At 41.5% G+C, this 22789-nt stretch overlaps 1 protein-coding gene across 1 annotated transcript in view; it reads left to right on the top strand.

Moving 5' to 3' along the window:
- The window catches only part of Adgre1 (adhesion G protein-coupled receptor E1), a 116954-nt gene extending 98845 nt beyond the window's left edge, over nt 1-18109 (top strand). The window contains exons 18-21 of the mRNA XM_033759845.1: nt 2831-2913; nt 13030-13080; nt 17077-17199; nt 18028-18109. Coding sequence (XP_033615736.1) covers nt 2831-2913; nt 13030-13080; nt 17077-17199; nt 18028-18037 — 267 coding nt within the window. The 3' untranslated portion in view covers nt 18038-18109. The remainder of the gene's footprint in view (nt 1-2830; nt 2914-13029; nt 13081-17076; nt 17200-18027) is intronic.
- The last annotated feature ends 4680 nt before the right edge of the window (nt 18110-22789 follow it).

The raw sequence follows: 22789 nt of genomic DNA, 5'->3' as shown, positions 1-22789 counted from the left end.
CACTTTCCTACAAACGTCTCAAAGTTTATCCGTCCTTGTGGCAGAATAAGACTCCCTCGTGTGTAAATACCACGTTGGCTTTATCCGTTCATCTGTTGGGGGACGTACAGACCCCTTCCAAGTAGATTATTTTTGCAAGGGAGAAAAAGCGTAAATAAAAAATGGGTCAAAAGCTGGCAAAAATATAATTGATCTGGAAAGATGTAGAGAATTTGATTTTCAGTCAAGCGCTATTGCCTTACGCAGATGGCAAGCTGGTAGCTCATGGCTTCTGCACTTACAGGAAAGCTGGGTATGCATACCTCTATGTAGGGTACGTGATCTCCAGTATCCTCAGCCTCCGCCGCCTCCTGTTAATAGGCATGATTATTCATGTTACATGTCTCTCTCGAGGGACACTGGAGCACACATTCTCAGCAAAGAAGTTGTTCGTGAGCTTTGGACTCAAGCAGACTTTTGCCAAAATCTTAGCTTTGCATTTCCTAGCAACGCGACTTTTCGATAGTAACATAATCTCTTCGAACCTTCCTCTCTGCCTATGATAACTAGAATTATCATAAGATCTTCATCGTAAGACGTCTGTGAACTTTTCACGATGTGGCATTTACAAAGCTCTCCGTAAGGTTCCTGGCGCCAAAATGAAGTTCTGTGAATTATTTTAAGAAGTGATTACGCGCGGAATCAGAGAAGCCTCTGTAGCAGAATCTGAGGTAGCAAGATTCTAGTGCCCAATGTCCTGCTAGGTCACTGAGAGCCACAAAATAAAGGATGAACTCAAACAGTGAGTTCACCGCCGCGGGGGAGTCGCATTATCATGTCCACTGTCACTGCTGACCTCATCATGGCCTCCTGTCCTCTCTCATCAACACCACCAGCGCCACCAACAGCGCCGTCACACTGGGGCTACCGCGCCGATTCTAGCACCAGCCCCACCGCACCGTCCCGTCCCCGTCCCTGTCCGATCGATCGCCACCCACCCCTTCTGCGCGCACGGTCACCACCTCCGCATCGCTACCGCACCGACACCCTTACCTGTCCTCCTTACGGTCACCTTTGTCGCTTACCGCCGTCGCGCCTTCTCTCGCTGTCTCGATCTTGGCGTTTTCTAAATGTGCACAGCTGCGGTGACGATGGCGCGATGTGCGCCCGACGACCCGCCCTTCGGACTCCTGGGTGTTTCCTGTCCTCCCTCCTGGCCCTGCACCCCTTTCCCGCAGGCTCGCCTTGCTGAATCGCAACCATGCTGTGAAGTAGGTGCCTCCTCTCAGATCTGTGTTTGCCAAGTAGAGAACAAAGCCATAACCACACGACCACTCCACTTGCCGCTGAAAACCTGGAATTTCCACTTAGAATTGCTGTGCATCGCTTTATGACGCCTGCTGACGGCCAATCGCAGCGCCAAGTGTGGGCAGTGTGTGGAGAGAGACGCGCTTTATAAAGACGACAGGAAACTTCCTGTATTGAAAACATGTACGAAGAAAATAAACGTTTACTAAGCCAATAATCTAATACCAACAAACAAACAAACAAACAAACCAGCAGCAATTCCTAAAAGATTCCAAACTCAGAGATCAAACCAGAATGGATATATTAGAACACATGATGATATCTAAAAACTGTTTCTCAAGTGTTTCATTTCTTCTATGAAAACACTTTGTTGTTACTATTATTTTAACATTGCTGAATCTATGTTTTAAAAATTATGGTTAAAGTTAAATAAAAAGAAATTTAAAATCACTCTTAATGGCATTCCTTTTTCACCATCTATAATTTCTTTTTTTTTTTTATTTTTTGAGACAGGGTCTCACTATGTAGTTGAGACTGACCTGGAACTCACTGTGTAGCCCAGGCTGGTCTCGAACTCACAGCGATCCTCCTGCCTCAGCCTCCCGAGTGCTGGGATTACCGGCATGCACCACCACTCCTGGCTCCATCTGTAATTTCTTTGAATGTGATAATCTGCATTTTGTTCTGCAATCTCCTTTACATCCTAACGCTACCCAAACACTGTTTTTAATGTGTGATATCAAATTGTTTGCACTGTACATATTTAAGTGCTGTCTTTCCATTTCCTCTTTATGATTGGGGGGGGTGCTGGGGATCGAACTCAGGCCCTTGCGCTTGCGAGGCAGGCACCAGAACCACTGAGCTAAATCCCTGGTCCTTTGTGAAATGTATTTAGGTATATCTCCATCTGGTGCTGAGAGCTGGCATTACCACTTACGTGGTTTATCATATTTGCAAAGCACATTATCTCTGCTAATGAACACTGGAAATTTTATCTCAACTGCTCACTAACATTCAATCGTAAGTGAGGTAAGGCAGATAAGAAAGTTTAATATCTTGCAGTTTTCTTTCAAGAGAAACCCAAAACATAAATTAATGAAAGAGTAAACGAGGAGAAAGCGTCTTAAATTTTTAAATGATGTCCATAGAGAGAACACTTCACACAATGTTTTCTAAAGTCTGTGGAAAACTTGTTTACAGTGATGTCAAGCACTTCTGCAAAAATTTACAAACAAATGATAAATGTGTAAAGGAAAACCCTAGATCGTTTTTGCCAGTATGAACTTTGCTAATTGCTGTAGAGAAGAATTGTAAAGTACAGCACGTGTATTCTTCACCATTCTTGGGCGGTAAACTTGTTTCTTATACCCAGGTCTGCTGTCAACACACTTGCAACATTTGTCCTGAAATAGTTTCCTAGGAACAGAATTACTGGGTCAACAGAGAACGATAAATCAGCATCTTTTTTATATTCATTGACCACCTGGTATCTCAATTTTTCTGGCCCTCAGAAATTTGTTTACATGGGCTTTATTTATTTCAGGAACGCTTGTCAAGAGGGATTCTCAGGTTGTTCTTTCTGTTATCTCAGCACTATGAAGATAAAGTATCTGTTGCTGCTACTGGGTAAGTGAAGCAAAAATTCTCTTTTCCCCACACCCTCCTATCCCAGCTTTGTTTCCTACCCTACGTTTGTCTCTTCCTCCAGCGATAACTGCATGGCTAAAAAGTCTCATACTAAGTTCCTTAGGAAGGGGTTCTCCAAGTAGAACCGAGAGGTAACACTATTAAATGCTGCAAGAGCAACTAGGAATCTACAATTAACAAAAGCAAAACAAAATCTCACATTTTAAACAAAGAAAAACTCTCAAAACGAGTCTCTGCGTTACGTGCAAAATACAAAACTTTAGGGGAAAAAAGTAAGAGAGAAACCTCAGGATCTACATTTATGTAGTGAAACGTGAAACTAAAACATAATTTCTAAAAGGAAAGCTGAAATTGGATTTCAAAATCTAGATGAAAATTTTTTTCCTACAAAAGATGTAGTTACGAAGATAAAAGACAAGATCTGGGCTGGAAAATTTTTGCATACTGAATAGTAATGTCAGGAATATATAAAGGCCTCTCAAACCACAGTTAAAATTCTGATTTGAAAATGGCAAAGCACATGAAAAATATTTCACTGAGAAATGTATAGGGAAAGCAGGATTAACACAGGAGGAAGTGTTTGATACGGTGAATCACCTGGAAAAAACAAATTAAAACCCTAACGAGAGGAAACCATACAACCACCAGAGTCAGGAAAATTAAAAATAATGGCAACGCCGATGCTATAGAGGACGCAGAGAAACTTGGTGACCCATTCTGTAGTGGGGGTGTAACCTGGCCCCGGCACCTCTGGGAAATGAAACCAGGGATACAGAATGTCCCACTCACAGGGATGTCCACAGCCAGAACTGTAAGCCTTGCAGACACCCTTCCACTGCTGAGTCGTTATATAGACTGGAGCGCACGGGCACCGTGGGATGCCATTCGTCCATTACAAGGAAAAAGCGAGTGAAACATTTTTAAAACCTGGATAAATCTGCAGAGACTTGCGCTGAGTGAAAAATCACAACCCTAGATGTTTATATACTTCACAATTCCATTTACACAACTATTTAATTGCATTGGTGCATTTAAGGTGTACAGTATAATGACGTTCATCGTTGGAAATCTGCACCTTCACATAATCCATCTTGGTTCTTATTTTTCCCCCACTCCCCTGCCCTCCCTTCAACTCCTCCGTCCCTCCCTATCTACACAGTCTTTGTTTCCACTTTTTCATTCTGTCATATTCCATGCCTTTCTTTCCTTTCCCCTACCCCTCCAATTTCCTCTTTTCTTCCTATTTCACATTATCTATTATAGTTTTTAGTCCTTATTTACACTTTCAGTTTCTCACACTGGAGAAACTATTCAGTATTTACATATATGTGTCCTATTTATTTCACTTAAGAGTATCAATGTGCATCCATTTAACTGAAAATGTCTCTGACTTCTCATTTTTATCCTGAGTGGTACTCCATTTTATTTTAACACACACACACACACACACACACACACACACACACACACACACTTTCTTTATCCAGCCTCCAGTTGATGGGTAATTGGGATGCTTCCAAGTTTTAACTATCATGAGTTGTGCTGCTATAAACATTGGTGCACATGTATAACTGTGGTATGATATTTTTTATTCTTTTGGGAAGATACCCAGCAGGGGAATAGCTGGGTCAAATGGGACCTCTGATCCTAGTTCTTTGAGGAATCTCCAGACTGATTGCCCCAGTCTGCACTCCCACCAACAATGGAGAAGGGTTCCTCTTTCCCCACAACCCCGCCAGCATTTGTTATTGGTTGCTTTCATGATAGCAGCCATTCTTTCTGGGGTGAGGTGGAATCTCAGTGTTGTTTTCATTTGCCTCTCTCAATTGACCAGTGACATTGAACATTTTTTCATATGTTTATTTCCTATTTCTACTTCTTTGTCTGAGAAATGTCTGTTCATTTCAGATGCTGGTTTTTTTAATTGGGTCTTTCAATTTAGGTCTGATTTTTTAAACTTCTTTATATATTCTAGATAGTAGACCATTGTCTGAGGAACAGCTGGTGAAAATTTTTTCCACATTGCAGGTTATCTCTTCACACTGTTGGTGGTTTTTCTTGCCGTGCAGAAGATTTTTAATAAGAAGAGATCCCACTTGTTGATTTTTTTTTTTGTGTGTGTGTGCTAGTTCACGGGCAACTGAGGTTTTGTTCATAAAATCTGTTCCTACACCAATGACTTCAAGAGTTCTACTAACCTCTCTTCCAGCTGTTTTAGTGTTTCTATTTTCATATTAAGATCTTTAATCCATTTCAATTTTAGTTTAGTGCATGGTGAGAGATATAGGTGTAGTTTTAATCTTCGGTAAGTTGAAATCCAGTTTTTCCAGCACCATGTTTAAAACAGGCTGTCTTTCCTCCAGTGAGGATGTTTGGCTCCTTTGTCGAAGATGAGGGAGCTGAGTGTGTCTGGAGTTGTTTCTGCATCTTCTGATTTGTTCCAGTGGTCTTCTGGTCTGTTTATTTACTGTTACCATGCTGTTTTTTTCATAGTAGCTTTATAGTATAGTTTCAAGTTGGGGATTGTGATACACCCTGCTTTCTCTTTGTTGTCTAGAATTGCTTTTGCTATTCTAGGTCTCTTCTTTTTCCAAATGAATTTTTGGATTGTTTTCTCAAGATCTGTGAAGTATGCTACTGGAATTTCAATTGGGATTGCATTGAACCTATATAGCAGGTTTGGAGGTATGGCCATTATCACTATGTTGATTCTTCCTACCCAGGAACAAGTGTTGTCTTTCCATTTTCTGATATCCTTTTCAATCTCTTTTTTCAGAGTGCTATCTATAGTGTTCAGAGTAGAGGTCTTTGATTTCTTTCATTAGGTGGATTCCTAGGTATTTCAATTTTGGGGGGTGCTATTGTGAAAGGAATTGTTTGTCCCATTTCTCTCTCAGTGAGTTTGTTGTTTGTGGACAGAAAAGCTATTGATTTTTGTGTACTGACTTATATCCAGCTATTTTACTGAGCTTGGTTAAGTCTAGAAGACTTTTGGTGGAGTCCTTCGGGTCTTCTAAATAGAATATCATGTCATCTGCAAATCATGACAGTTTGACTTCTTCCTTTCCTATCTTTATTCCTTTTATTTCTTTCTCTTCTTTAATTGCTGTGGCTGTTTCCAAAACTATATTGAACAGGAGTGGTGATTGTGGACATCCTTGTCTTGTTCCTGATTTTAGTGTGAAGAATTTCAGTTTTTGACCATTTAGTATGATATTGGCCATTGGTCTTTATAGATGGCTTTTATCAGATGGAGGTAGAGACTGTCTATTCCAATTTTTATAGGGTTTTTGTCATGAAAGCATGTTCTATTTTGTCAAATGTTTTTCTGCAATTGTTGAGACGATCATATGATTTTTTGTCCTTGGCTCTATTAATATAGTGTATTACATTTATTGATTTGCATATGTTGAACCATCTCTGCATCCCTGGCATGAATCCCACTTGGTCAGGGTGTATGATCTTGATGATCTTCTGCATTCTATTTTCCATTAAGATTTTTGCATCTATGTTCATTAGTGAGATTGGCCTATAGTTCTCTTTTTCAGTTGGGTCTTTCCCTGCTTTGGGGATGGAGGTGATGCCTGCTTCCAGGAATAAATTCAGGAGTATTGCTTCCCTTTCAGTTTCATTAAAGAGTTTAAATAGTAGTGGCAGTTGTTCCTCTCTAAATGTCATGTAGAATTCATCAGTGAAGCCATCAAGACCTGGGCTTTTCTTAGTTGGTAAGTTTTTAACTACATATTCAATTTCATTGATCGATATTTGTTCAGAATTTTTAGATCATCTTCATTCAACTTTGGTAATTTATATGTATCTAGGAATCTGTCCATTTCTTCTATATTTTCCATCTTATTGGTATATAGATTATCAAAGCAAGGATTGATGACACTCTGGATATCTGCTGGGTTCATTGTAATTTTACCCTTTACATTTCTAATTGCATGGATCTGAGTCTTTTCTTTTTTTTTTTTGGCAAGGTTGGCTAACAGTTTGTCAATTTTGTTTATTCTTTCAAAGAACCAACTCTTGGTTTCATTGTTTTTTTTATTGTTCTTAGTCTCCACTGCATTAATTTCTGCTCTGATCTTTATAATTTCCCCACTTGTGTGAGTTTTAGGTGTGTCCTGCTCTTCTTTTTCTAGAAGCTTGAGGTTCAGGATCAGGTTGTTTAATTGAGTTCACTCTGTTTTCCTAATATGAGTATTCACTGCTATGAATTTCCCTTGTAGAACTGCTTTCATTGTGTCTCATAGATTCAGATATGCTGTATTGTCATTGTCATTCAATTGTAGGAACTGTCTGATTTCTTCTTTAATTTCCTCTATTACTCAATGGTTATTCAGAAGTGTGTGGTTCAGTTTCCATGTGTTTATTAAATTCTTGCAGTTTCTTCTGCTATTGATCTCCAATGTCATTGCGCTGTGGTCTGATAATATACAGGGGTCACTTCAGTTCCTTTCCACTTACTTAAATACATTCTATGAGCAAGTATGTGGTCTGTTTTGGAGAATAACCCACGTACAGCTGAAAAGAATGTGTATTCTGTTTTTGTGGGGTGGAACACTCTGTAAACATCTGTTAAGTTCATTTGTTCAAGAGTTTGAGTTCTAGTATTCATTATTTTTTGTCTGGTTGATCTATCTGTTTGTGACAATGGGGTATTGAGGTCCCCCACTACTGTTGTATTAGGGCTTATTTAATTTTTCATGTCCATTAGTATTTGTTTTACATAGTGTCTGGTTGATCTATCTGTTTGTGACAATGGGGTATTGAGGTCCCCCACTACTGTTGTATTAGTGCTTATTTAATTTTTCATGTCCATTAGTATTTGTTTTACATAGCTGGGCGCACTAGTGTTTGTTGCACATATATTTATGATTGTCATCTGTTATTCTTGGACTATTCCCTTTGCAAAAATGTAGTGTCCTTCTTTGTCTCTCTTAATCAGTGTTGGTTTGAAACCCACTTGATCTGCAAATAGGACAGCTACTCCTGCTTTGGGCGGGGGGTTCCTATCACATGGCATATTGATTTCCACCCTTTAACTTTCAGTCTATAAGTTTGTTTTTTAATTAAGTGTTTTTCTTGTATGCAGCATATTGTTGGATCTTGCTTCTTGACCTGTTTGGTTCCTTTTGATTGGTGAATTATGACCACTAACATTGATGGTTACAACTGATATATATTGACTTATCTTGTCATGACATTTTCTTTTTGTTGGATTTTCCCCTTTTGCATTTAACTTCTTGTCATGCCTGATGGATTCATTCTGCTGGGCTTCATGGGGTTGTGATCCTCATTGCGTTTTCCTAGGATATTGTTTAAATTTTTTTTGGAGTGCTGGTTTGGTATGCGTGAAGTTCCTAAAGTGCTCTTTGTCATGAAAGTATCTTATTTCTGCATCATTTTCGAAAGATAGTTTTGCAGGATACATCAATCTGGATGGGAGACTGTTTTCCTTTAGGGTTTGAAATATATCACTCCAAGCTCTTCTTGCCTTGCGGGTTTGTGTTGAGAAGTCTGCTATGATTCTGATGGGATTTCCTTTATATGTGATTTGTTTCTTTTCTCCAACTGATTGTAGAATTTTGTTCTTTTGTTGGATTTCTGGAATCTTAACATATGCCTATGTGTAGCTTTTTTTTAATCATGGCTAGTTGGAATCCTATATGCCTCACTTATCTGTATTTCAAGTTGTTTTCCTCCACTTGGGAAGTTTTCTGCCATTACTTCTGTGAACAGTTTTTTTTTTTAATGTGTCTGCACTGTCTCCTGTTTCTTCATTGACTACAATCAGTCCTATGTTATTTATTCTTCTTTGAATCATCTAGCAGCTGCTGGATTGATATCTCGCAGTCCCTTACTATTTTTAAGAAATTTTTCTTTTCCTGGTCACTAATTGCAGTCCTATCTTTATATCTGGAATTCTGTCCTCGCATTTGCTCCTTCTGCTGCATAAACTTTCAATGGAGTTTTTACTCCTGGAAATCTGTTTGCCTCTGTTCTGTGGATTCCATTTGTTTCCTGTGTTGGGAATCCATCACGTTCCTCAGCTCCTCTACTTTTTATCTGTGTCTGCTCTAGATTTATCAGTCAGGTCTTGCACTATGAGTACAATCTCTGCTGTTATCTGAGAAATTATTTCTGATTTCATTTTTTCCAGATTTCCTTTTGTTGCCAGTTCAGGGAGTCCAGGTGGTTGAGTATCAGAGTGTTCCATCTCGTTGCCCCTTGAGTTTGCCTTGGGTGATCTGAAAGTGTGGTTTGGGGACTTGTTTCCATGTCTTCTCATTTTAACAGATGCAGCCTGCTGTGACTTTCTTGAGGCAGCTTTTTGCCCACCCAGAGGCTTTCAATTCTCAGCAAGCCACCGAGTGGCCTTTTCTCTGCTGTGCACCTCTGCACCAATTCCTAGCTTCAGAACGGCGGCCTTCTGGATCCCTGCGCTCACCCGTTGTCTGGGCAGACTTCTTACTGGGGCCTGTGCACACTTGGGATGGTATCTAGGTGTGCCTCTTGCTGGGGCCCCTGTATACCTATTGTCTGGGAGGGCCTTTGGCTGGGGGCTGTGTGCCCCGTTTCCTGTTGTCTGAGCAGGCTTCTGTCTCGTGTGTCTACCCACTTATCAGTGGTATCAGGGCAAGCCTCTGGCTGTTGCTTATGCACCTGTGCAGCTCTTTTCTGGGCAGGCCTTTGGCTTGGGTGGGTGTGTCTGAACCTCTGGGGACAGGGCAGAGCCCTGGGATCTGCCTGTTGGGATCTGGATGCAGCTATGCCACTCTGGTCCACACTGCTGCTCCCCAGGAATTTATTTTTGTTTTTTGGTTTTTTTGGTACCAGGGAATGAACTCGGGTTCTTGCACTTGCAAGGCAGGTGACAGAACCACTGAGCTAAACTCCCAGCCCCCCAGGAATTTAAATAACTTTTTTGAAGTGAAAATATTATAAATTTAGGAAACAGAATAGTGATTAAAGAGGCTTCATAGATGGCAAAAGAAGGAACAAAGGGGGGTAAAACTATAAGGGCACAATGCACATTTTCCTATGAAAACAGATGTGTTCTGTATCTTGGGTATTTCCATTGAAATATCTGAATTCTCACATTGTGCCATGTGTTTGTGAGACATTACCCTTGGGAGACACTAGAATTCAGCATGGACTCGCTGTAATTTTTCACATGACTCCTTGGGGATTCACCATTATGTATCTCAAAGTAAAAATTTAATTAAAAAGAACAGAGTTGAGCACAGTGGCACACACCTGTCATCCCAGCATTCAAAAAGCTGAGGCAGGAGGATCACCACGAGTTCAAGACCAGGATGGGCTACGTACTTAGTTCAAGGCCAGCCTGGACTGCATAGCAAGACTTAGTCTCCAAAAAAAAAGTAATTAATTAATTAATTTTAAAATTTAAAAAAAGAACAGTCACTGGAACACATGTAAGCAACTTGTTTTGGAGGGGATTCCAGGAATTACAAAAGAGGAACTACTAAAGGAAGGGTGAAAAGTTGATAAGGGATGTGAAAATCTACTGTGGGCGAGTGGAACTTAATCCTACCAAGGACTTTTAAAGAAACAAAACAATCCCCAAACTCTTCTGGCCTGTGTCCCATGGAGAGTAAAAAATGCTCTCTTTCATAGTCATTTTTAAACGTCGTTTTAGGGCTGGGAATGTAGCTCAGTAGTTCCATGCCTGCCTCACAAGCACAAGGTCCTGAGTTCAATCCCTGGTACCAGAAAAAAAAAGTCACCTGCATAGATAGAAACCCCTCTGGAGCAGGTTACCTGGACACTTCCAGTACCTCCTACACCAGTCAGCCACCGAGAGGATCCAGGGTTGGAATGCTGTGGCTCAGTATATTATAACATGGACCCATCCACACCTCTGCTCTGGGCTTTAGATCTTAGAGGCAACAAAAACACCTGCAGGAGAAAACAAATAGAGTTTAAGGATGGGAGATGTGTCAGAAGATTTTTAAATGTTCAATACTATGTCAAGCCTGAGGAAACTTTTCTGTAAAGGGCCAGCCAGTTAATATCTTTAGCTTTGCAGACCATATGACTTCTGCCTTCACTACCCAGTGCCGTGGATGCCTCCGTAGGCCTTATATAAAAGAATGAGTACATCTGTGTGCCAATAAAACTTTACTTAGAGACATAGAAATGGAAAATTCTTACAGCCTTAATGTGCTATGAAATACTATTCTTTGTTTTATTTTTGAATGTAAAACCATTCTTAGTGCAAAACCATTCCAAAAATAAGCCCACTGTTTGCCTGTTTCTGCCCTGTCAGAATAAGGAAATACACGTTTGTGTAATTATGCTTATGCTTGAGTGATTTTTTTTTGCCTTAGAAAAATGACACAGTCATATGATTTACCAGTATTATGCCTGAATCATTAAATATAACCTTTTCAACATGATTCTTTATTAGAACTTGTTTGTAATACATAGTGATCATATTCATCATAGGGGATTTGCACATGTACATAACACACTTAATTCCTTTTTTGTCCCCTTTTTATCCCCTCCCTGCAACCCTTTTTCTTCTCTCCATTTACGAAAGCTCGATTTACATTTTTTCCTTCAATTCTATTTTTTCTTTAAATCCCTTTTTCCCTTGCTTCCTCACCTCCTCTTCCCCGTCCCATCTCTTTGCTGTCCTTCCTATTTAAACATGTTCTCCCTGCTTCCTAATATCCGTCCTCCATTTTGCTCCTTATTTATCCTTTGGGTTTCTCACAGAAGAGGAGCAATGCCATACTTAAACTTGTGTGTCTGATTTATTTCCCCTAAGATTACGATCTCAAGGGGCATCCACTTACCTAAAAATGCCTCGTTTATCCTTCTTTGTGGCAGAGCAGTGCTTCATTGTATGAATATAACGGAGGACGTAGGAGGAGTGAGACTCGTCTTTCGTGTTGTTCCAGTGGCTTTTCTTTGCAGTGTTGAGGCTTGAACCCTAGGCCTCACACACAGTAGGCAGATGTGCTGCCACTGAGCTATATTCCCAGCCCATGTCCTGTTCTTTGAGAATCTAAATAGATTGTGGACATGACATAATTCAAAATTATGCAGATCTTACATGCCATAAATTCTATCATTTGAGAGCTGATGCTAACCCTGAAAAGAAAATGCATCCATATTTTACTAAAGGATTCTGACACAGTCAACTTGCAAGGAAAAGGGCAAAAGTTTTTATCAGGTGATTGGCCATCCCAAGCCTGTCAGCCTTGAGGCAGTATACAACCTGAGAGGAAGGAGCTGAGAAAGTCTTCTGCATCTCTGAGTTCGCAGCCTTTATATGAAGCTCCCTTCCAACACAGTGGAAGCAGAAACAGATCATCTTCAAACATCCTTACTCATTTGGACTTTTTACTCAGCAATCAGCCTCCTGGGGTCTCTGTGTCTGTGCTGTTCAAAGAAAATCAGTCTCTAAGGTCTGACCCTTCCCTGTCCAGAACCATGGTCATAGATCATGCATGGCTACTAAGCAACAAAAATGTGACAAGTCTGGCTGAAGATGTGCTATATGTTCAAAATGTGAATCAGGGCACAAAAACTCAATACACAATAGGAAAAATGTAAACAATTTACAAATCATTTTTAAATTAATATTTATTGATAACATAAGCTTACAAATTGCAGTGTAAACATCTTGACTCTTATGTAATATATTATTGAAGTTAAATTCACCTCTGCTTTTTCAAAATATGGTTACTAAAAAATTTAAAAGGATCTATACTGTTAACATTATGTTTCTACTGGACTGAAAGTCTGGACTGACTGATGGAGAGAAAAGTGAGTATAGAAGACAGATAGAAAAATTGGCCTTTTGGTGTTAGTTTTAGAGGAAAAAGTTGAATTAGGTGCAGAGTTTTGAGAAATTGGAACACGCAAATACAATCAGATTCACTTGCTGAGCTTCGTATATGACACCCACAGTTAAGCTTGTCTTTGTAGCACCTCCGTGGAAGCTAGCATGTACATCTAGGCAGGAGTCTTTGTCTTTGTAGGAGTCAGGATCTAAACTCTGTCCAAGCAGATTCCCCACGCAGACTCCAGAATTATTTCCTCTCCTTTCTATTCCAGCTCTCAGCGTCTTGCTGGCTATGTCAGGATCAGAAGCAGAAAATTCTGGAGGTGAGTCTACCCGTGGCCAAAGGCCAGGGGAAAGGAAATGGGGATTTGGACTATTTCTTCAAGGGAGGAGAGGGGCCCTTTGAAAGTGTGAGAGAACTGAGACCTGCGTACGTAGGTTCTGCCTGTATTTCGGTTTCCAAGGGCTGTTTCCCGTCTCCACCACCATAATCACCGAGTTTGTATTGGTCAGCTTTCCACTGATGGGACGATTACCCGATACATGTATTTTAGTGAGAAATTAGTTACTTTGGCTCATGGTTTCGGAAGTTTCAGTCCATTGTCAGCTGGCTCCAAGGGAGAAACATGGCAGAAAGGCAAGCTAGAAGACAGCTGCTCAACTCCTGGCATCTTGGAAACAGAAAGCAGAAGAACAAGAAAGGAAAGGGCTAGGAACCAGACATAGTTCTTAAGGTCACACTCCCATGACTCGCTTCTTGTACTCTGGCCCCACTGCCAATAACTCATTCCACTGTGAACTCCTCAACGGATCAGCCCATTGATGATATTAGTGCCCTCTGTGGTCCAGTCACCTCTCCTGAAATCTTTAAATAGAGATAAGTTGACAGTCAAAATTAACTAATTCAGTCCACCACCTCTTGTCAACTTGAAACGCCTTAAATCATACTTAATATCCATAAAGCACAATAACAAGATCATAATTCCTTCCAACATAACTGTTCTACATATAATCAAAACAAACTAACTACTTTCCCCAAATCTCAGCAAGCCCAGCAATGCTCAAATGTCCAAGTCCAGATTCTCCTTAGAAATGCAAGGGTATCCTGAGTTGTAACTCCCTGTTAGAGAAATTAAAAAACAAGTTAATAACCCCAAGATACAATGGCACAGGGTAAGCATTCCCATTCCAAAAGGAGGGAGGATAGAGGGATAGAAAAGACCCGGGCCAAAATCCAGCAGAACAAACTTTAAGTCCTACAGCATCATGCCCAGCACTGAAGCCACATGCTGTCACGATGTGAACTCTGACAGGCTTGCACAGCCCCATCCCTTTGTCCGTGCCCGTGTGGCCTCTCTCCTGGGTTGGCTATGCTTACTTCATGCAGTTTTCCTCAGCAGACGTTCCACATTCCCAACATCTTGGTGTCTCCACTGAATCTTTGGCTTCATATATTTCTCTCAGAGAGGCTCCTGACTCTGCCATGTACTGCCCTACCTTCCAATATTCCATTGAAATTTTGGTGGAAGCCTCCAAGAACCTGAACTTCTGCATTCAGCATGCCTGCAACACGAGCATCATGTAGACAACACTAAAGTCTGATACCAGCTCGATCTGTAGCCACCTTCCCTTAGTTACACCTGCAGTGACCGCTGAGTGCCTGGGTGGCTAAGCATGGTGAAATGAATCCCAACAAATCTCTGTGTGGCTCTTCTCAAGTAGCAGGCCCAGCTGGTTTCACCACAAATTAAAAGTTAATGCTTTTGTATCCTTGAATATTCATGGATGGGGTCTTGGTGATTCCTGAAATGCCCTCAAGACATCTTTCCTATTGTCCTGGTGCAACATACTTGGTTTACTTTTAGTGGTGCAAATCTATTCAGCACCCACACATCCTTTGGCCCTAATTTTTCATGTGCTTTTCTTGTATCTTTTGAAAATATACATTTAAAAATTTTTTGGCTATGCTTTTTCTCCCAAATTCCCCGTATAAATTATTAGAATAAAACAGCCATCAGTACTCTGTGCCACAGTCTGAACACTGGGCTGCCTTGAAATCTTCTCCATCAAATCAATTAATTTGTCACCTTTAAACTCAGGCTTAAAGTTTAGTGTATGGATAAATTGTACTCAAATTCTTTGCCAGGATGTAGCATGTAGACTTAGTTGAACTCCTGATAGAGTCCTCAATGCCATCTGTAGCCTTAGGAGCACAGCCCTCTCTTAGTCTTGACCAGAATTGCACATCGATCTGTCTACCACATTCTAAGGCTTCTGTGATCCACATGTCCAAACATTTTACCCTCCAACAAACTAGTTCAAAAGACTTTGAATCACATGGTCAGATACAGTCACAGCAAATAGCCAATTTTCAATGTTGGTCTTCTCTGAGGCAGAAATATCGTGACAGAAGATCAAGGAGAAAAGTTTCTCAAATCATAGTATTGGAAAAGGGAGAGCAGGGGAAGAGTCAAGGAGGCAGGGACCAGGGACCAGCTGTAATCCACAAGGTTGAATTTCCGTGATCCATTTCCTCCTACTAAGTCACTCCTCTTAATATCCCATCCAGTTATGAATTAATCAGTGGGTCAAGTCGTTGAAGGTTCAGTATCTACAAAATCCAGTAATCTGTCCAGGAGTCTCTTTATCCAGCCACGTTCATGATCAAGTTTAACTGGTACGAAGTTTAGCTGAGAAAATTCCATATGGCTTTGTACTTAACTATCATGATCTCCCTACAAATAAGTTATTTACGTAATCCTCACTTGACTAATGGTTCTCTATAGAAAGATCTCATTTAGGGCCATATAGGAGACCCTGAGTTTGATTTCCAGTACCCCCAAAAGAAATCACATAGTTGACGGATGCTGGATTCTGCTCTTGCTTTCCTCAAAGTATGTGTCCTACATCATTCTGAGAAATAATTTGCTGTAGCCTCAGACTTAAGTTTCGAATCCCAGAAACAGAGTCTGAAAGCAAGTCGTTTATCTTTATAAGTGATCCCAGAAAGTACCAGCTGGGAGTGGAAAGTAAATTTGGAGAGCCAGGAAAGATATAGAGTCCATTATCAAGCAAGTCACACAGAAGCAAATGAAGCATGACCTCTTCAGAGAACCACTGGATGTACTAGGGAACACGAGCCTCAGAGTTACTCCCCACACTGGGTAAAGAGGCAGTTTTACATTTTTACTTGTATATAATTTACCTTTTTAACCACTGTCAGGTGTGCAGATCATTGGCATTTACACTTCTGTGCATTCATCATTATTAACAATATCCAAACGTTTTCTTCCCCAGATGAATTTTTCTATGCACAACCCACTCTCTTTTCCTATCCTAACCCTCTTATACCTACCATTCTCCTTTTTGTCCCCATGAATTTGAGTTCCCTAGGGACCTTCTCTGAGTGGAATCATGCAGAATTTGTCCTTTTATCACTACTTTATTTCACGAAGCACCATGTCTGTGTTTTTTGCATGTGTTGGAATTTCGTTCCTTTTAAAGGCTGAATAATCTGGTTATGGTGGTGCACGCCTGTAATCCCAGCTCTCTGGGAGGCTGAAGCAGGAGGGTCGCAAGTTTGAGCCCAGCCTGAGCAACTCAGTGGCTTAACAAGACCCTGCCTCAAAATTTAAAAAAAAAAATTAAGGGATGAGGATGCAGTTCAGTGATCGTTTTTTGCTTATCTGTCCATCAACCAACGGACTACTCTGAATTCTGGTGCTATGCATATGGATATAAAAGTCGCCTTGACAGCCTGATTCTAGTTATCTTTGGCCGTATATCAAGAAGTTGAGCTGCTAGGTCATATGGGAATTGTGAGTTTTACTCCTTTGAGGAGTGGCTGCACCGTGCCATGGAGGCTGCACCATTTTACTTTCCTACCTGAGGAAATGTTCCGATTCCTTCATCTCCCCAAAGCCATTTGTTATTTTTAAGTCATAATGAAGCTGGGTGTTTTTGTAGACTGACTCTTGTCGGTCACTGCTGCTCCTTGGAGAGCACACACCATTAAACTGCTAATTTTCCATGCGATGAGCACAGAGGATTTGGTGGCTTTCCCTGGGGGAAAGAAACACAGGTACTGGTAGCAGAGAGTTTGATTCCTGAGCAAACTCTCACTAGTGGCAGAACTGGGGATGTAGGTGGGCATTGTGAGCGCCTATATTAATTCAGCAGCGGGATGGGTGCAAAGGGAAAAAAAGAGTCCCAGGAGGAATCGTCTCACCACGATGTGAGACCCATGTTAGATGCTCAGGAACTATTCCTTGGATGAATGAATGAGCCAATGACCAAATGGATTCTTTATGTCCCTGCAGCTCCCTGTCCTGCATGCCCTGCGAATGCCATCTGCTACAATCACACCCACTGTGTTTGCATGAATGGATTCCAGTCTCCTTCCGGGAGGGATTACCTCACTGGGACCAAAGACAGATGCGAAGGTAAAGATACTGAGGTTTTACCTCAGTCACTCACGGGTGACAGATGTGCTGGTCCGTATGTCCTCTCCCCCAACACAAACCCACAGTCCGTATAAATCCCACAGTTTGTCATACGACACATCAACAAGGAACAGTCAGTTGTACTGTCTGTCCCAGAGCCTTGGAGATAGCAAAAGCGAGGGTGAGTTGTTGACCCAGGACAACTCCTATCTTAGGTCTCTGTGGGATTTTTGAATCTCCACTCTGATTTACCCACCGGGATGATGGAGGAGAGGGACACGTGCGTACAAGCACCACGTGAGCTAAAATTTAATAGTGTGGTCCTCCTACCTACCTTGCAGTCTTCCCTATCAGCCTGTTCACTAGCCGTCACATTATTCCCTTGTTTCTGACTGTGTATATTAATTTGATTTAACTCAGCGTGAGCTTCAGCATTTAAAAATCAACTGTATGGGCCGGGGACTGAGTTCAGTGGATTTATTCCTGAACTTTTAGCCTGTTTCACTTGCCTATTTTTTTCCCCCGTTACTACAACTCGAACCAGCTTGTTTTTATTTACTAATTCACCAGCACCTCCTGGCTTCACTGTGGCTTGTTAATCCAGTTTAATACGTGGTGGGTGAGGCAGGGCCTCACTCCATGACCTTTCTGTTTATCCTTGGATAGTATGATCAACTCTTTCTCGGCTTATAAGTTACTTGTAGATTTTTTTTCATGGTATTGTATCGGACATATAAGGGAAATGTTGGATAGTAGAGTTTCCGTGGGCAAGAGGAAAATGGTGCATTTCTGTGGGAATAAAAAACAGTATTTTATCTTGATTCTCAGATATCAATGAGTGCAAGACTGGACAAGCAAGGTGTAAGAAGGTATCATATTGTAGGAATAAAATTGGACGTTACATCTGCAGCTGCCTCAACAGTTCTTGGTTTTACTGGTTAGCTGGTATTACTGAAATTGAGCATCCAGAATGTTATGGTAAGAATTTCTCAATACTTTTTCCGCCATGATAAAGGACCAGGAGCAGAGTTTGTCACAGCTCCTGGAATATGAGTCCAAGGAAAGAGAAGAGAGATCTGTCTTCACCCTGGTCCCTGGTTCCGTCCTGGTGCTGGGTGGTCTTTTCCTAAGAGTTGTCACCAAGGCATCAGTAATCACCTCTGTCTGTGTGCTTTCCAAATTTATGTCGCCAATCTGGGTCACTTTCCCGGGCTTCCAAAGTACAACTTTAACTTCTTCTAAACTTCTCTATTCCTTTAGCTCTCATTGATCTTACGTTGAATTTCGATGACTGTCAGTTTTTACTCTAAAATTCACGAGTTCATTCTGGTGCCTCTGATTCCAGTCCAATGCAGAGGTTGGATTGAGCCTCTCTTTTTCCTTATCTATAATATCTCTCTCCAACAATAATAAATACACCACTCGGTATCCACAGTATGTGTGTTAGTTGCTTTCTTCATTGCTGGAACAAAATACCCAACACCCACGACTTAAGGAGAAGTTTATTTTGACTCACAACTTGTAGAAATTTCAGTCCACCGGTGGCTGGCTCCAAGGCGTGGCAGGCAGGAAGCAGAAACCAATCAAGAGAGGAGGGAGGAGATAGACCTTTCCACGCCACGCCACGTGTAACCCATTTCCTCTAACCAGGCTTCACTTCCCAACATCAATTTAGCTATAAATCCTTTAAGAGCATCATGTCCCCCATGATCCAAAACCCCCACAGCCCCCTATGAGCACATGAGGCACTGAACCAATATCCAGAGGTAAACCATAATGTGTATATGTGTGTTTAATTTATCTCTTCGCTCCTCATATGATGTTGTGTGCTGTGCTGATCAACTGGTATTTCCTCAACTCACCAGTTGACTTTTGTTTTTGCTGGTACCGGGGATCAAACTCGGGACCTTGTACTTGCGAGGCAGGTGCGGCCCCGCTGAGCTAAATCCCCAGCCCAACCGGTTGACTTTTGGTTAGGGTTCAACTTACCTAAATGTCTCATATATATGTGAGAATATTAATAGAATCTACTCAGTTATATGTCACCGTATGTCAACTTACTCCAACACAAAGTGGCTTAAAGCAGTACAGAAGTGTACTGTTTCATACTTTTTGTGGGTCGGGAGTCTTGGTTTTTTTCTGAATCTCAGTCCCTCACATCCGCAATCAAGGAACTGTTCCGAGAAAATAATTTCATATAAAGCCTCAGTTAGGGACAAGACCTGCTTCTAAATCCACTCACGTGACTGCTGGTAGTATTCCATCTCTTGAAAGCTGTTAGACCTTAGCACTCGGCCATCTCTGGTGGTCTGTAGGAGATAGTGTTCACTTCTTAGAGAGGCTTCTCTAGTTTACTTCATTATAGTGACTGATGCGAATAGCCAGGAAGAGTGTGAGTCAGTCTGTCATCATCAATCCCACTAGTGACATCCTGTCACTTTTCAGTGTTCTGGCCATTAGAAATGAGTCACTCCATCCACAGTCAAGGGGAGGAAGTTACACCAGAGTGGGCGTCAATACGCGGAGACTGTAATCATTTTGTAATAATTCTTGAAAACTGCTTGCTGGGCTAAATACCGTTCCTTCGAAATTCAAGCCTACCTAAGCTTATGAGTGCGACCCTGTGTGAAAATAGGAACTTTGCTGAAATAATCGGGTCCAAATGAGGTCACACTAGATTAGGGAAAGCCCTGAACCCAAACAAACTGGTGTTCTTATAAAATGAGAGAGGGCTGCGGAGTTAGCTCAGTGGTTCTGCTGCCTGCCTCGCAAGCGCAAGGACCTGAGTTCGATCCCCGGCACCTAAATAAATAAATAAATAAATACAATGAGAGAAAAGGTGGACGCAGACACAGAAGGAAAGATGGCCGCATGAAGACGGAGGTAGACGGGCGTTTATTACGCCCCAAAGACTGCTGCTGGCAACCCCCAGAGATAAGGAGAAAGCGGGCCGGATTCTGCCCTCGAGCCTCCAGAGAGGGCACAGTCCTGCTCACACTTTGAATTTTTACCACTAATTTGTTTGGAAAGCCTTCTCTTTTTATTTTATTTTTACTTCTTCTCCTTAGATTTTATTGTATTAGTAAATGTGTGAAGCACATAGCACTTAAATTCCCCATGTGGGGTTGGTGCATGGGCACCACACATCTCAATCCCTCTGTGCGTCCCCTTCCCTTCTCTCTCTCATCCACCCATCTCTCCATCTTTTTGCTTTGTTGTTTTGTTTTTTGTTGTGTTTTCTCTTAATCTCAATGGGTTGGGGATCTGTTGTATGTTCCCCTGTCATCTCGTCCTATTTAATAAGAGCATCAATTAATAAGGGCTTGTAGCCGGCCGTGGTGGCGCACGCCTGTAATCCCAGCACTCGGGAGGCTGAGGCAGGAGGATCGCTGTGAGTTCGAGACCAGCCTGGGCTACACAGTGAGTTCTGGGTCAGTCTCAACTACATAGTGAGACCCTGTCTCAAAAAAACCAAAAAAAAAAGGGGGGGTCCCTGCTCAACAAATACTGTTGACTGAATTATTCAACTGGAAATCACATGCTAATGCTCTTTTTAAATTCTACTGTAGGGTTGAGGGTGTAGCTCAGTGGTAGAGTGCTTACTTAGCACATGCAAGACCTTTGGTTCAATACCTAGCATTACAAAAAAAAGTTCATTGTAGAATATGTTTTGGAGGTCTTAAAGGGAAATTAGGATGGGAGGCAGAAACATCAGGAACAGATCTAACTTGAGGGTGACTGGATGTGTTTTCTCCCATATCTCCTTTAATAGCTAACTTTCTTTCTCAGAGAACCACATAGAGAAGACACCATCAGAAGAGGTTTCAGTGAGTGGGGTAAGGCCTGGGTTTGGGAAATAGTTAGTGAGTCTGGCCACGTCTCCATCCTACTCAAACACTACCATGAAGCCCTATGGTTTTTAAGGTAGAATATGTCTCATCAGAGCACAACCTTGTCCTCTTCCCTATGGGAAAACTGGAAATATCTGGGGGCCCTTCTTGTTATCAAGACCCAGCAAGGATTGCTCCTGGCATCTAGTTGTTAGAAACTATGGATGCAGCTCAACTTCCAGAGAAGTTGAGACCAAGAACAGTCTACCTCAACCAAGAATTTTCTCGTTTCAGAGGTCCATAGACACTGAGAAACTCTGAAATAGCTTTACATTGCCCCGGATGTCATTAAACAACCTGCATCTAGCATCAAAAACTTCATTCCTGACTGGGGATTTAGCTCAGTGGTGCCGCCACCTGCCTGGCAAGCAAAAGGTCCTAAGTTTGATCCCTAGTACAAAAAAAAAAAAAAAAAAAAAAAAAAAAAAAAAAAAAAAAAAAACTTCATTCCTACCCCACCTCATAGTCCATGAATAAATGTTGCTTTCTGGGTTCATTCAGAAATTCACCTATATTCCTGATTTCTTAGGCTTCAATGGGAGTCCTCCTAATTAGTTCTCTATCTTTGCAAGGAACTTCCAGCGCAAAATATTAGCAAAAAGGAAATCGCAAAACGGGCTACCCAACAACTTCATCTTGTGGAGATGGCCATATGGAATCAGAGTTTTGCTTCTCTGGGAAAGGGTAATAATTCTGCATTTGATATAGGTAAGACACACTAAATGGGTTTCTATGACCATCTTAAAGAGACAAGGGGTCTGGTAGAGACAGGGCCTGAATGAAATCTGTCACCTCCCAGAATGACAGAATTGTCCCTCCAACACTTTCCATGATTAGGACGCTTCCTTGAAAACATAAATGGAAAGCATAAATGAATAAACCAGCTCTGCTCATGTTGCTAATTTTTCTTGGTGTGTTACAAACTGTAAAAACATCCATTCCCAAAGAAGGGAGTTTCTTCGATAGATTTCTGAGGTGTGAGAAACAAGTATAGCAGAACTCAATTTTCTTAATGTTTCAGTCTATGAAACCAAGAAATGTCACAAGAAGACCTTTTTGGAAGCTGGAAATAACACAATGGATATCAACTGTGCTGGTGCTTTCAAAGAAGCCGGAAAAGGTACTGGGTCCAAGGGGAACTTTATTGACCCCCCCCAAAGTGTAAGCACTGTCTTATTTCTGTAAGTCACTGTGTCAGTAAGCACAGAGGCACAACAATGTCAAGTTAGAGAGACTACATGTTGAAATGAAAAGGCCTTCCTTGACCCTGTATCAGGCAGTTTGTGGAATAAAACTGGATTCTCTTATGGAGGGTCTACTTCGCAACTTAGGCAGAGGTTAAAACAAGGCGCTATTGACATGCTCCCTTAACATGCATAGGCTAATGCATGTCCTGTTTCCTTGTAATGGCCTGAAAATGTCACATAGCAGCATAGACGATCATTGTCTTAATCGCTCTCTCTTCCGAGATATGTGCTATGCACACCCTATTTACAGTAATCTCAAAACTCCCCTCCATTCTACGGGTTGGCAAACCTCTCTCTCAAGGGACCAGAGAGTTGATATTTTAGATCTGGGGCCCCAATTGCCTGTGTCACGGTAGTTTGGAAGCAGCAGTAGATCGTGTGGAAACGAGGCGTGTGGCTTTATTTGCAGAAACCCATGACAGGCTGGTCTGACTCCTCACGTGGTCGTTTGCC

This window comes from Fukomys damarensis, unplaced genomic scaffold (genome assembly GCF_012274545.1).
Source record: "Fukomys damarensis isolate Sample0158 unplaced genomic scaffold, DMR_v1.0_HiC HiC_scaffold_37, whole genome shotgun sequence".
NCBI lineage: Eukaryota > Metazoa > Chordata > Mammalia > Rodentia > Bathyergidae > Fukomys > Fukomys damarensis.
The sequence above is the reverse complement of the archived record's forward strand: the minus strand, read 5'-3'. Positions and strand labels throughout refer to the sequence as shown.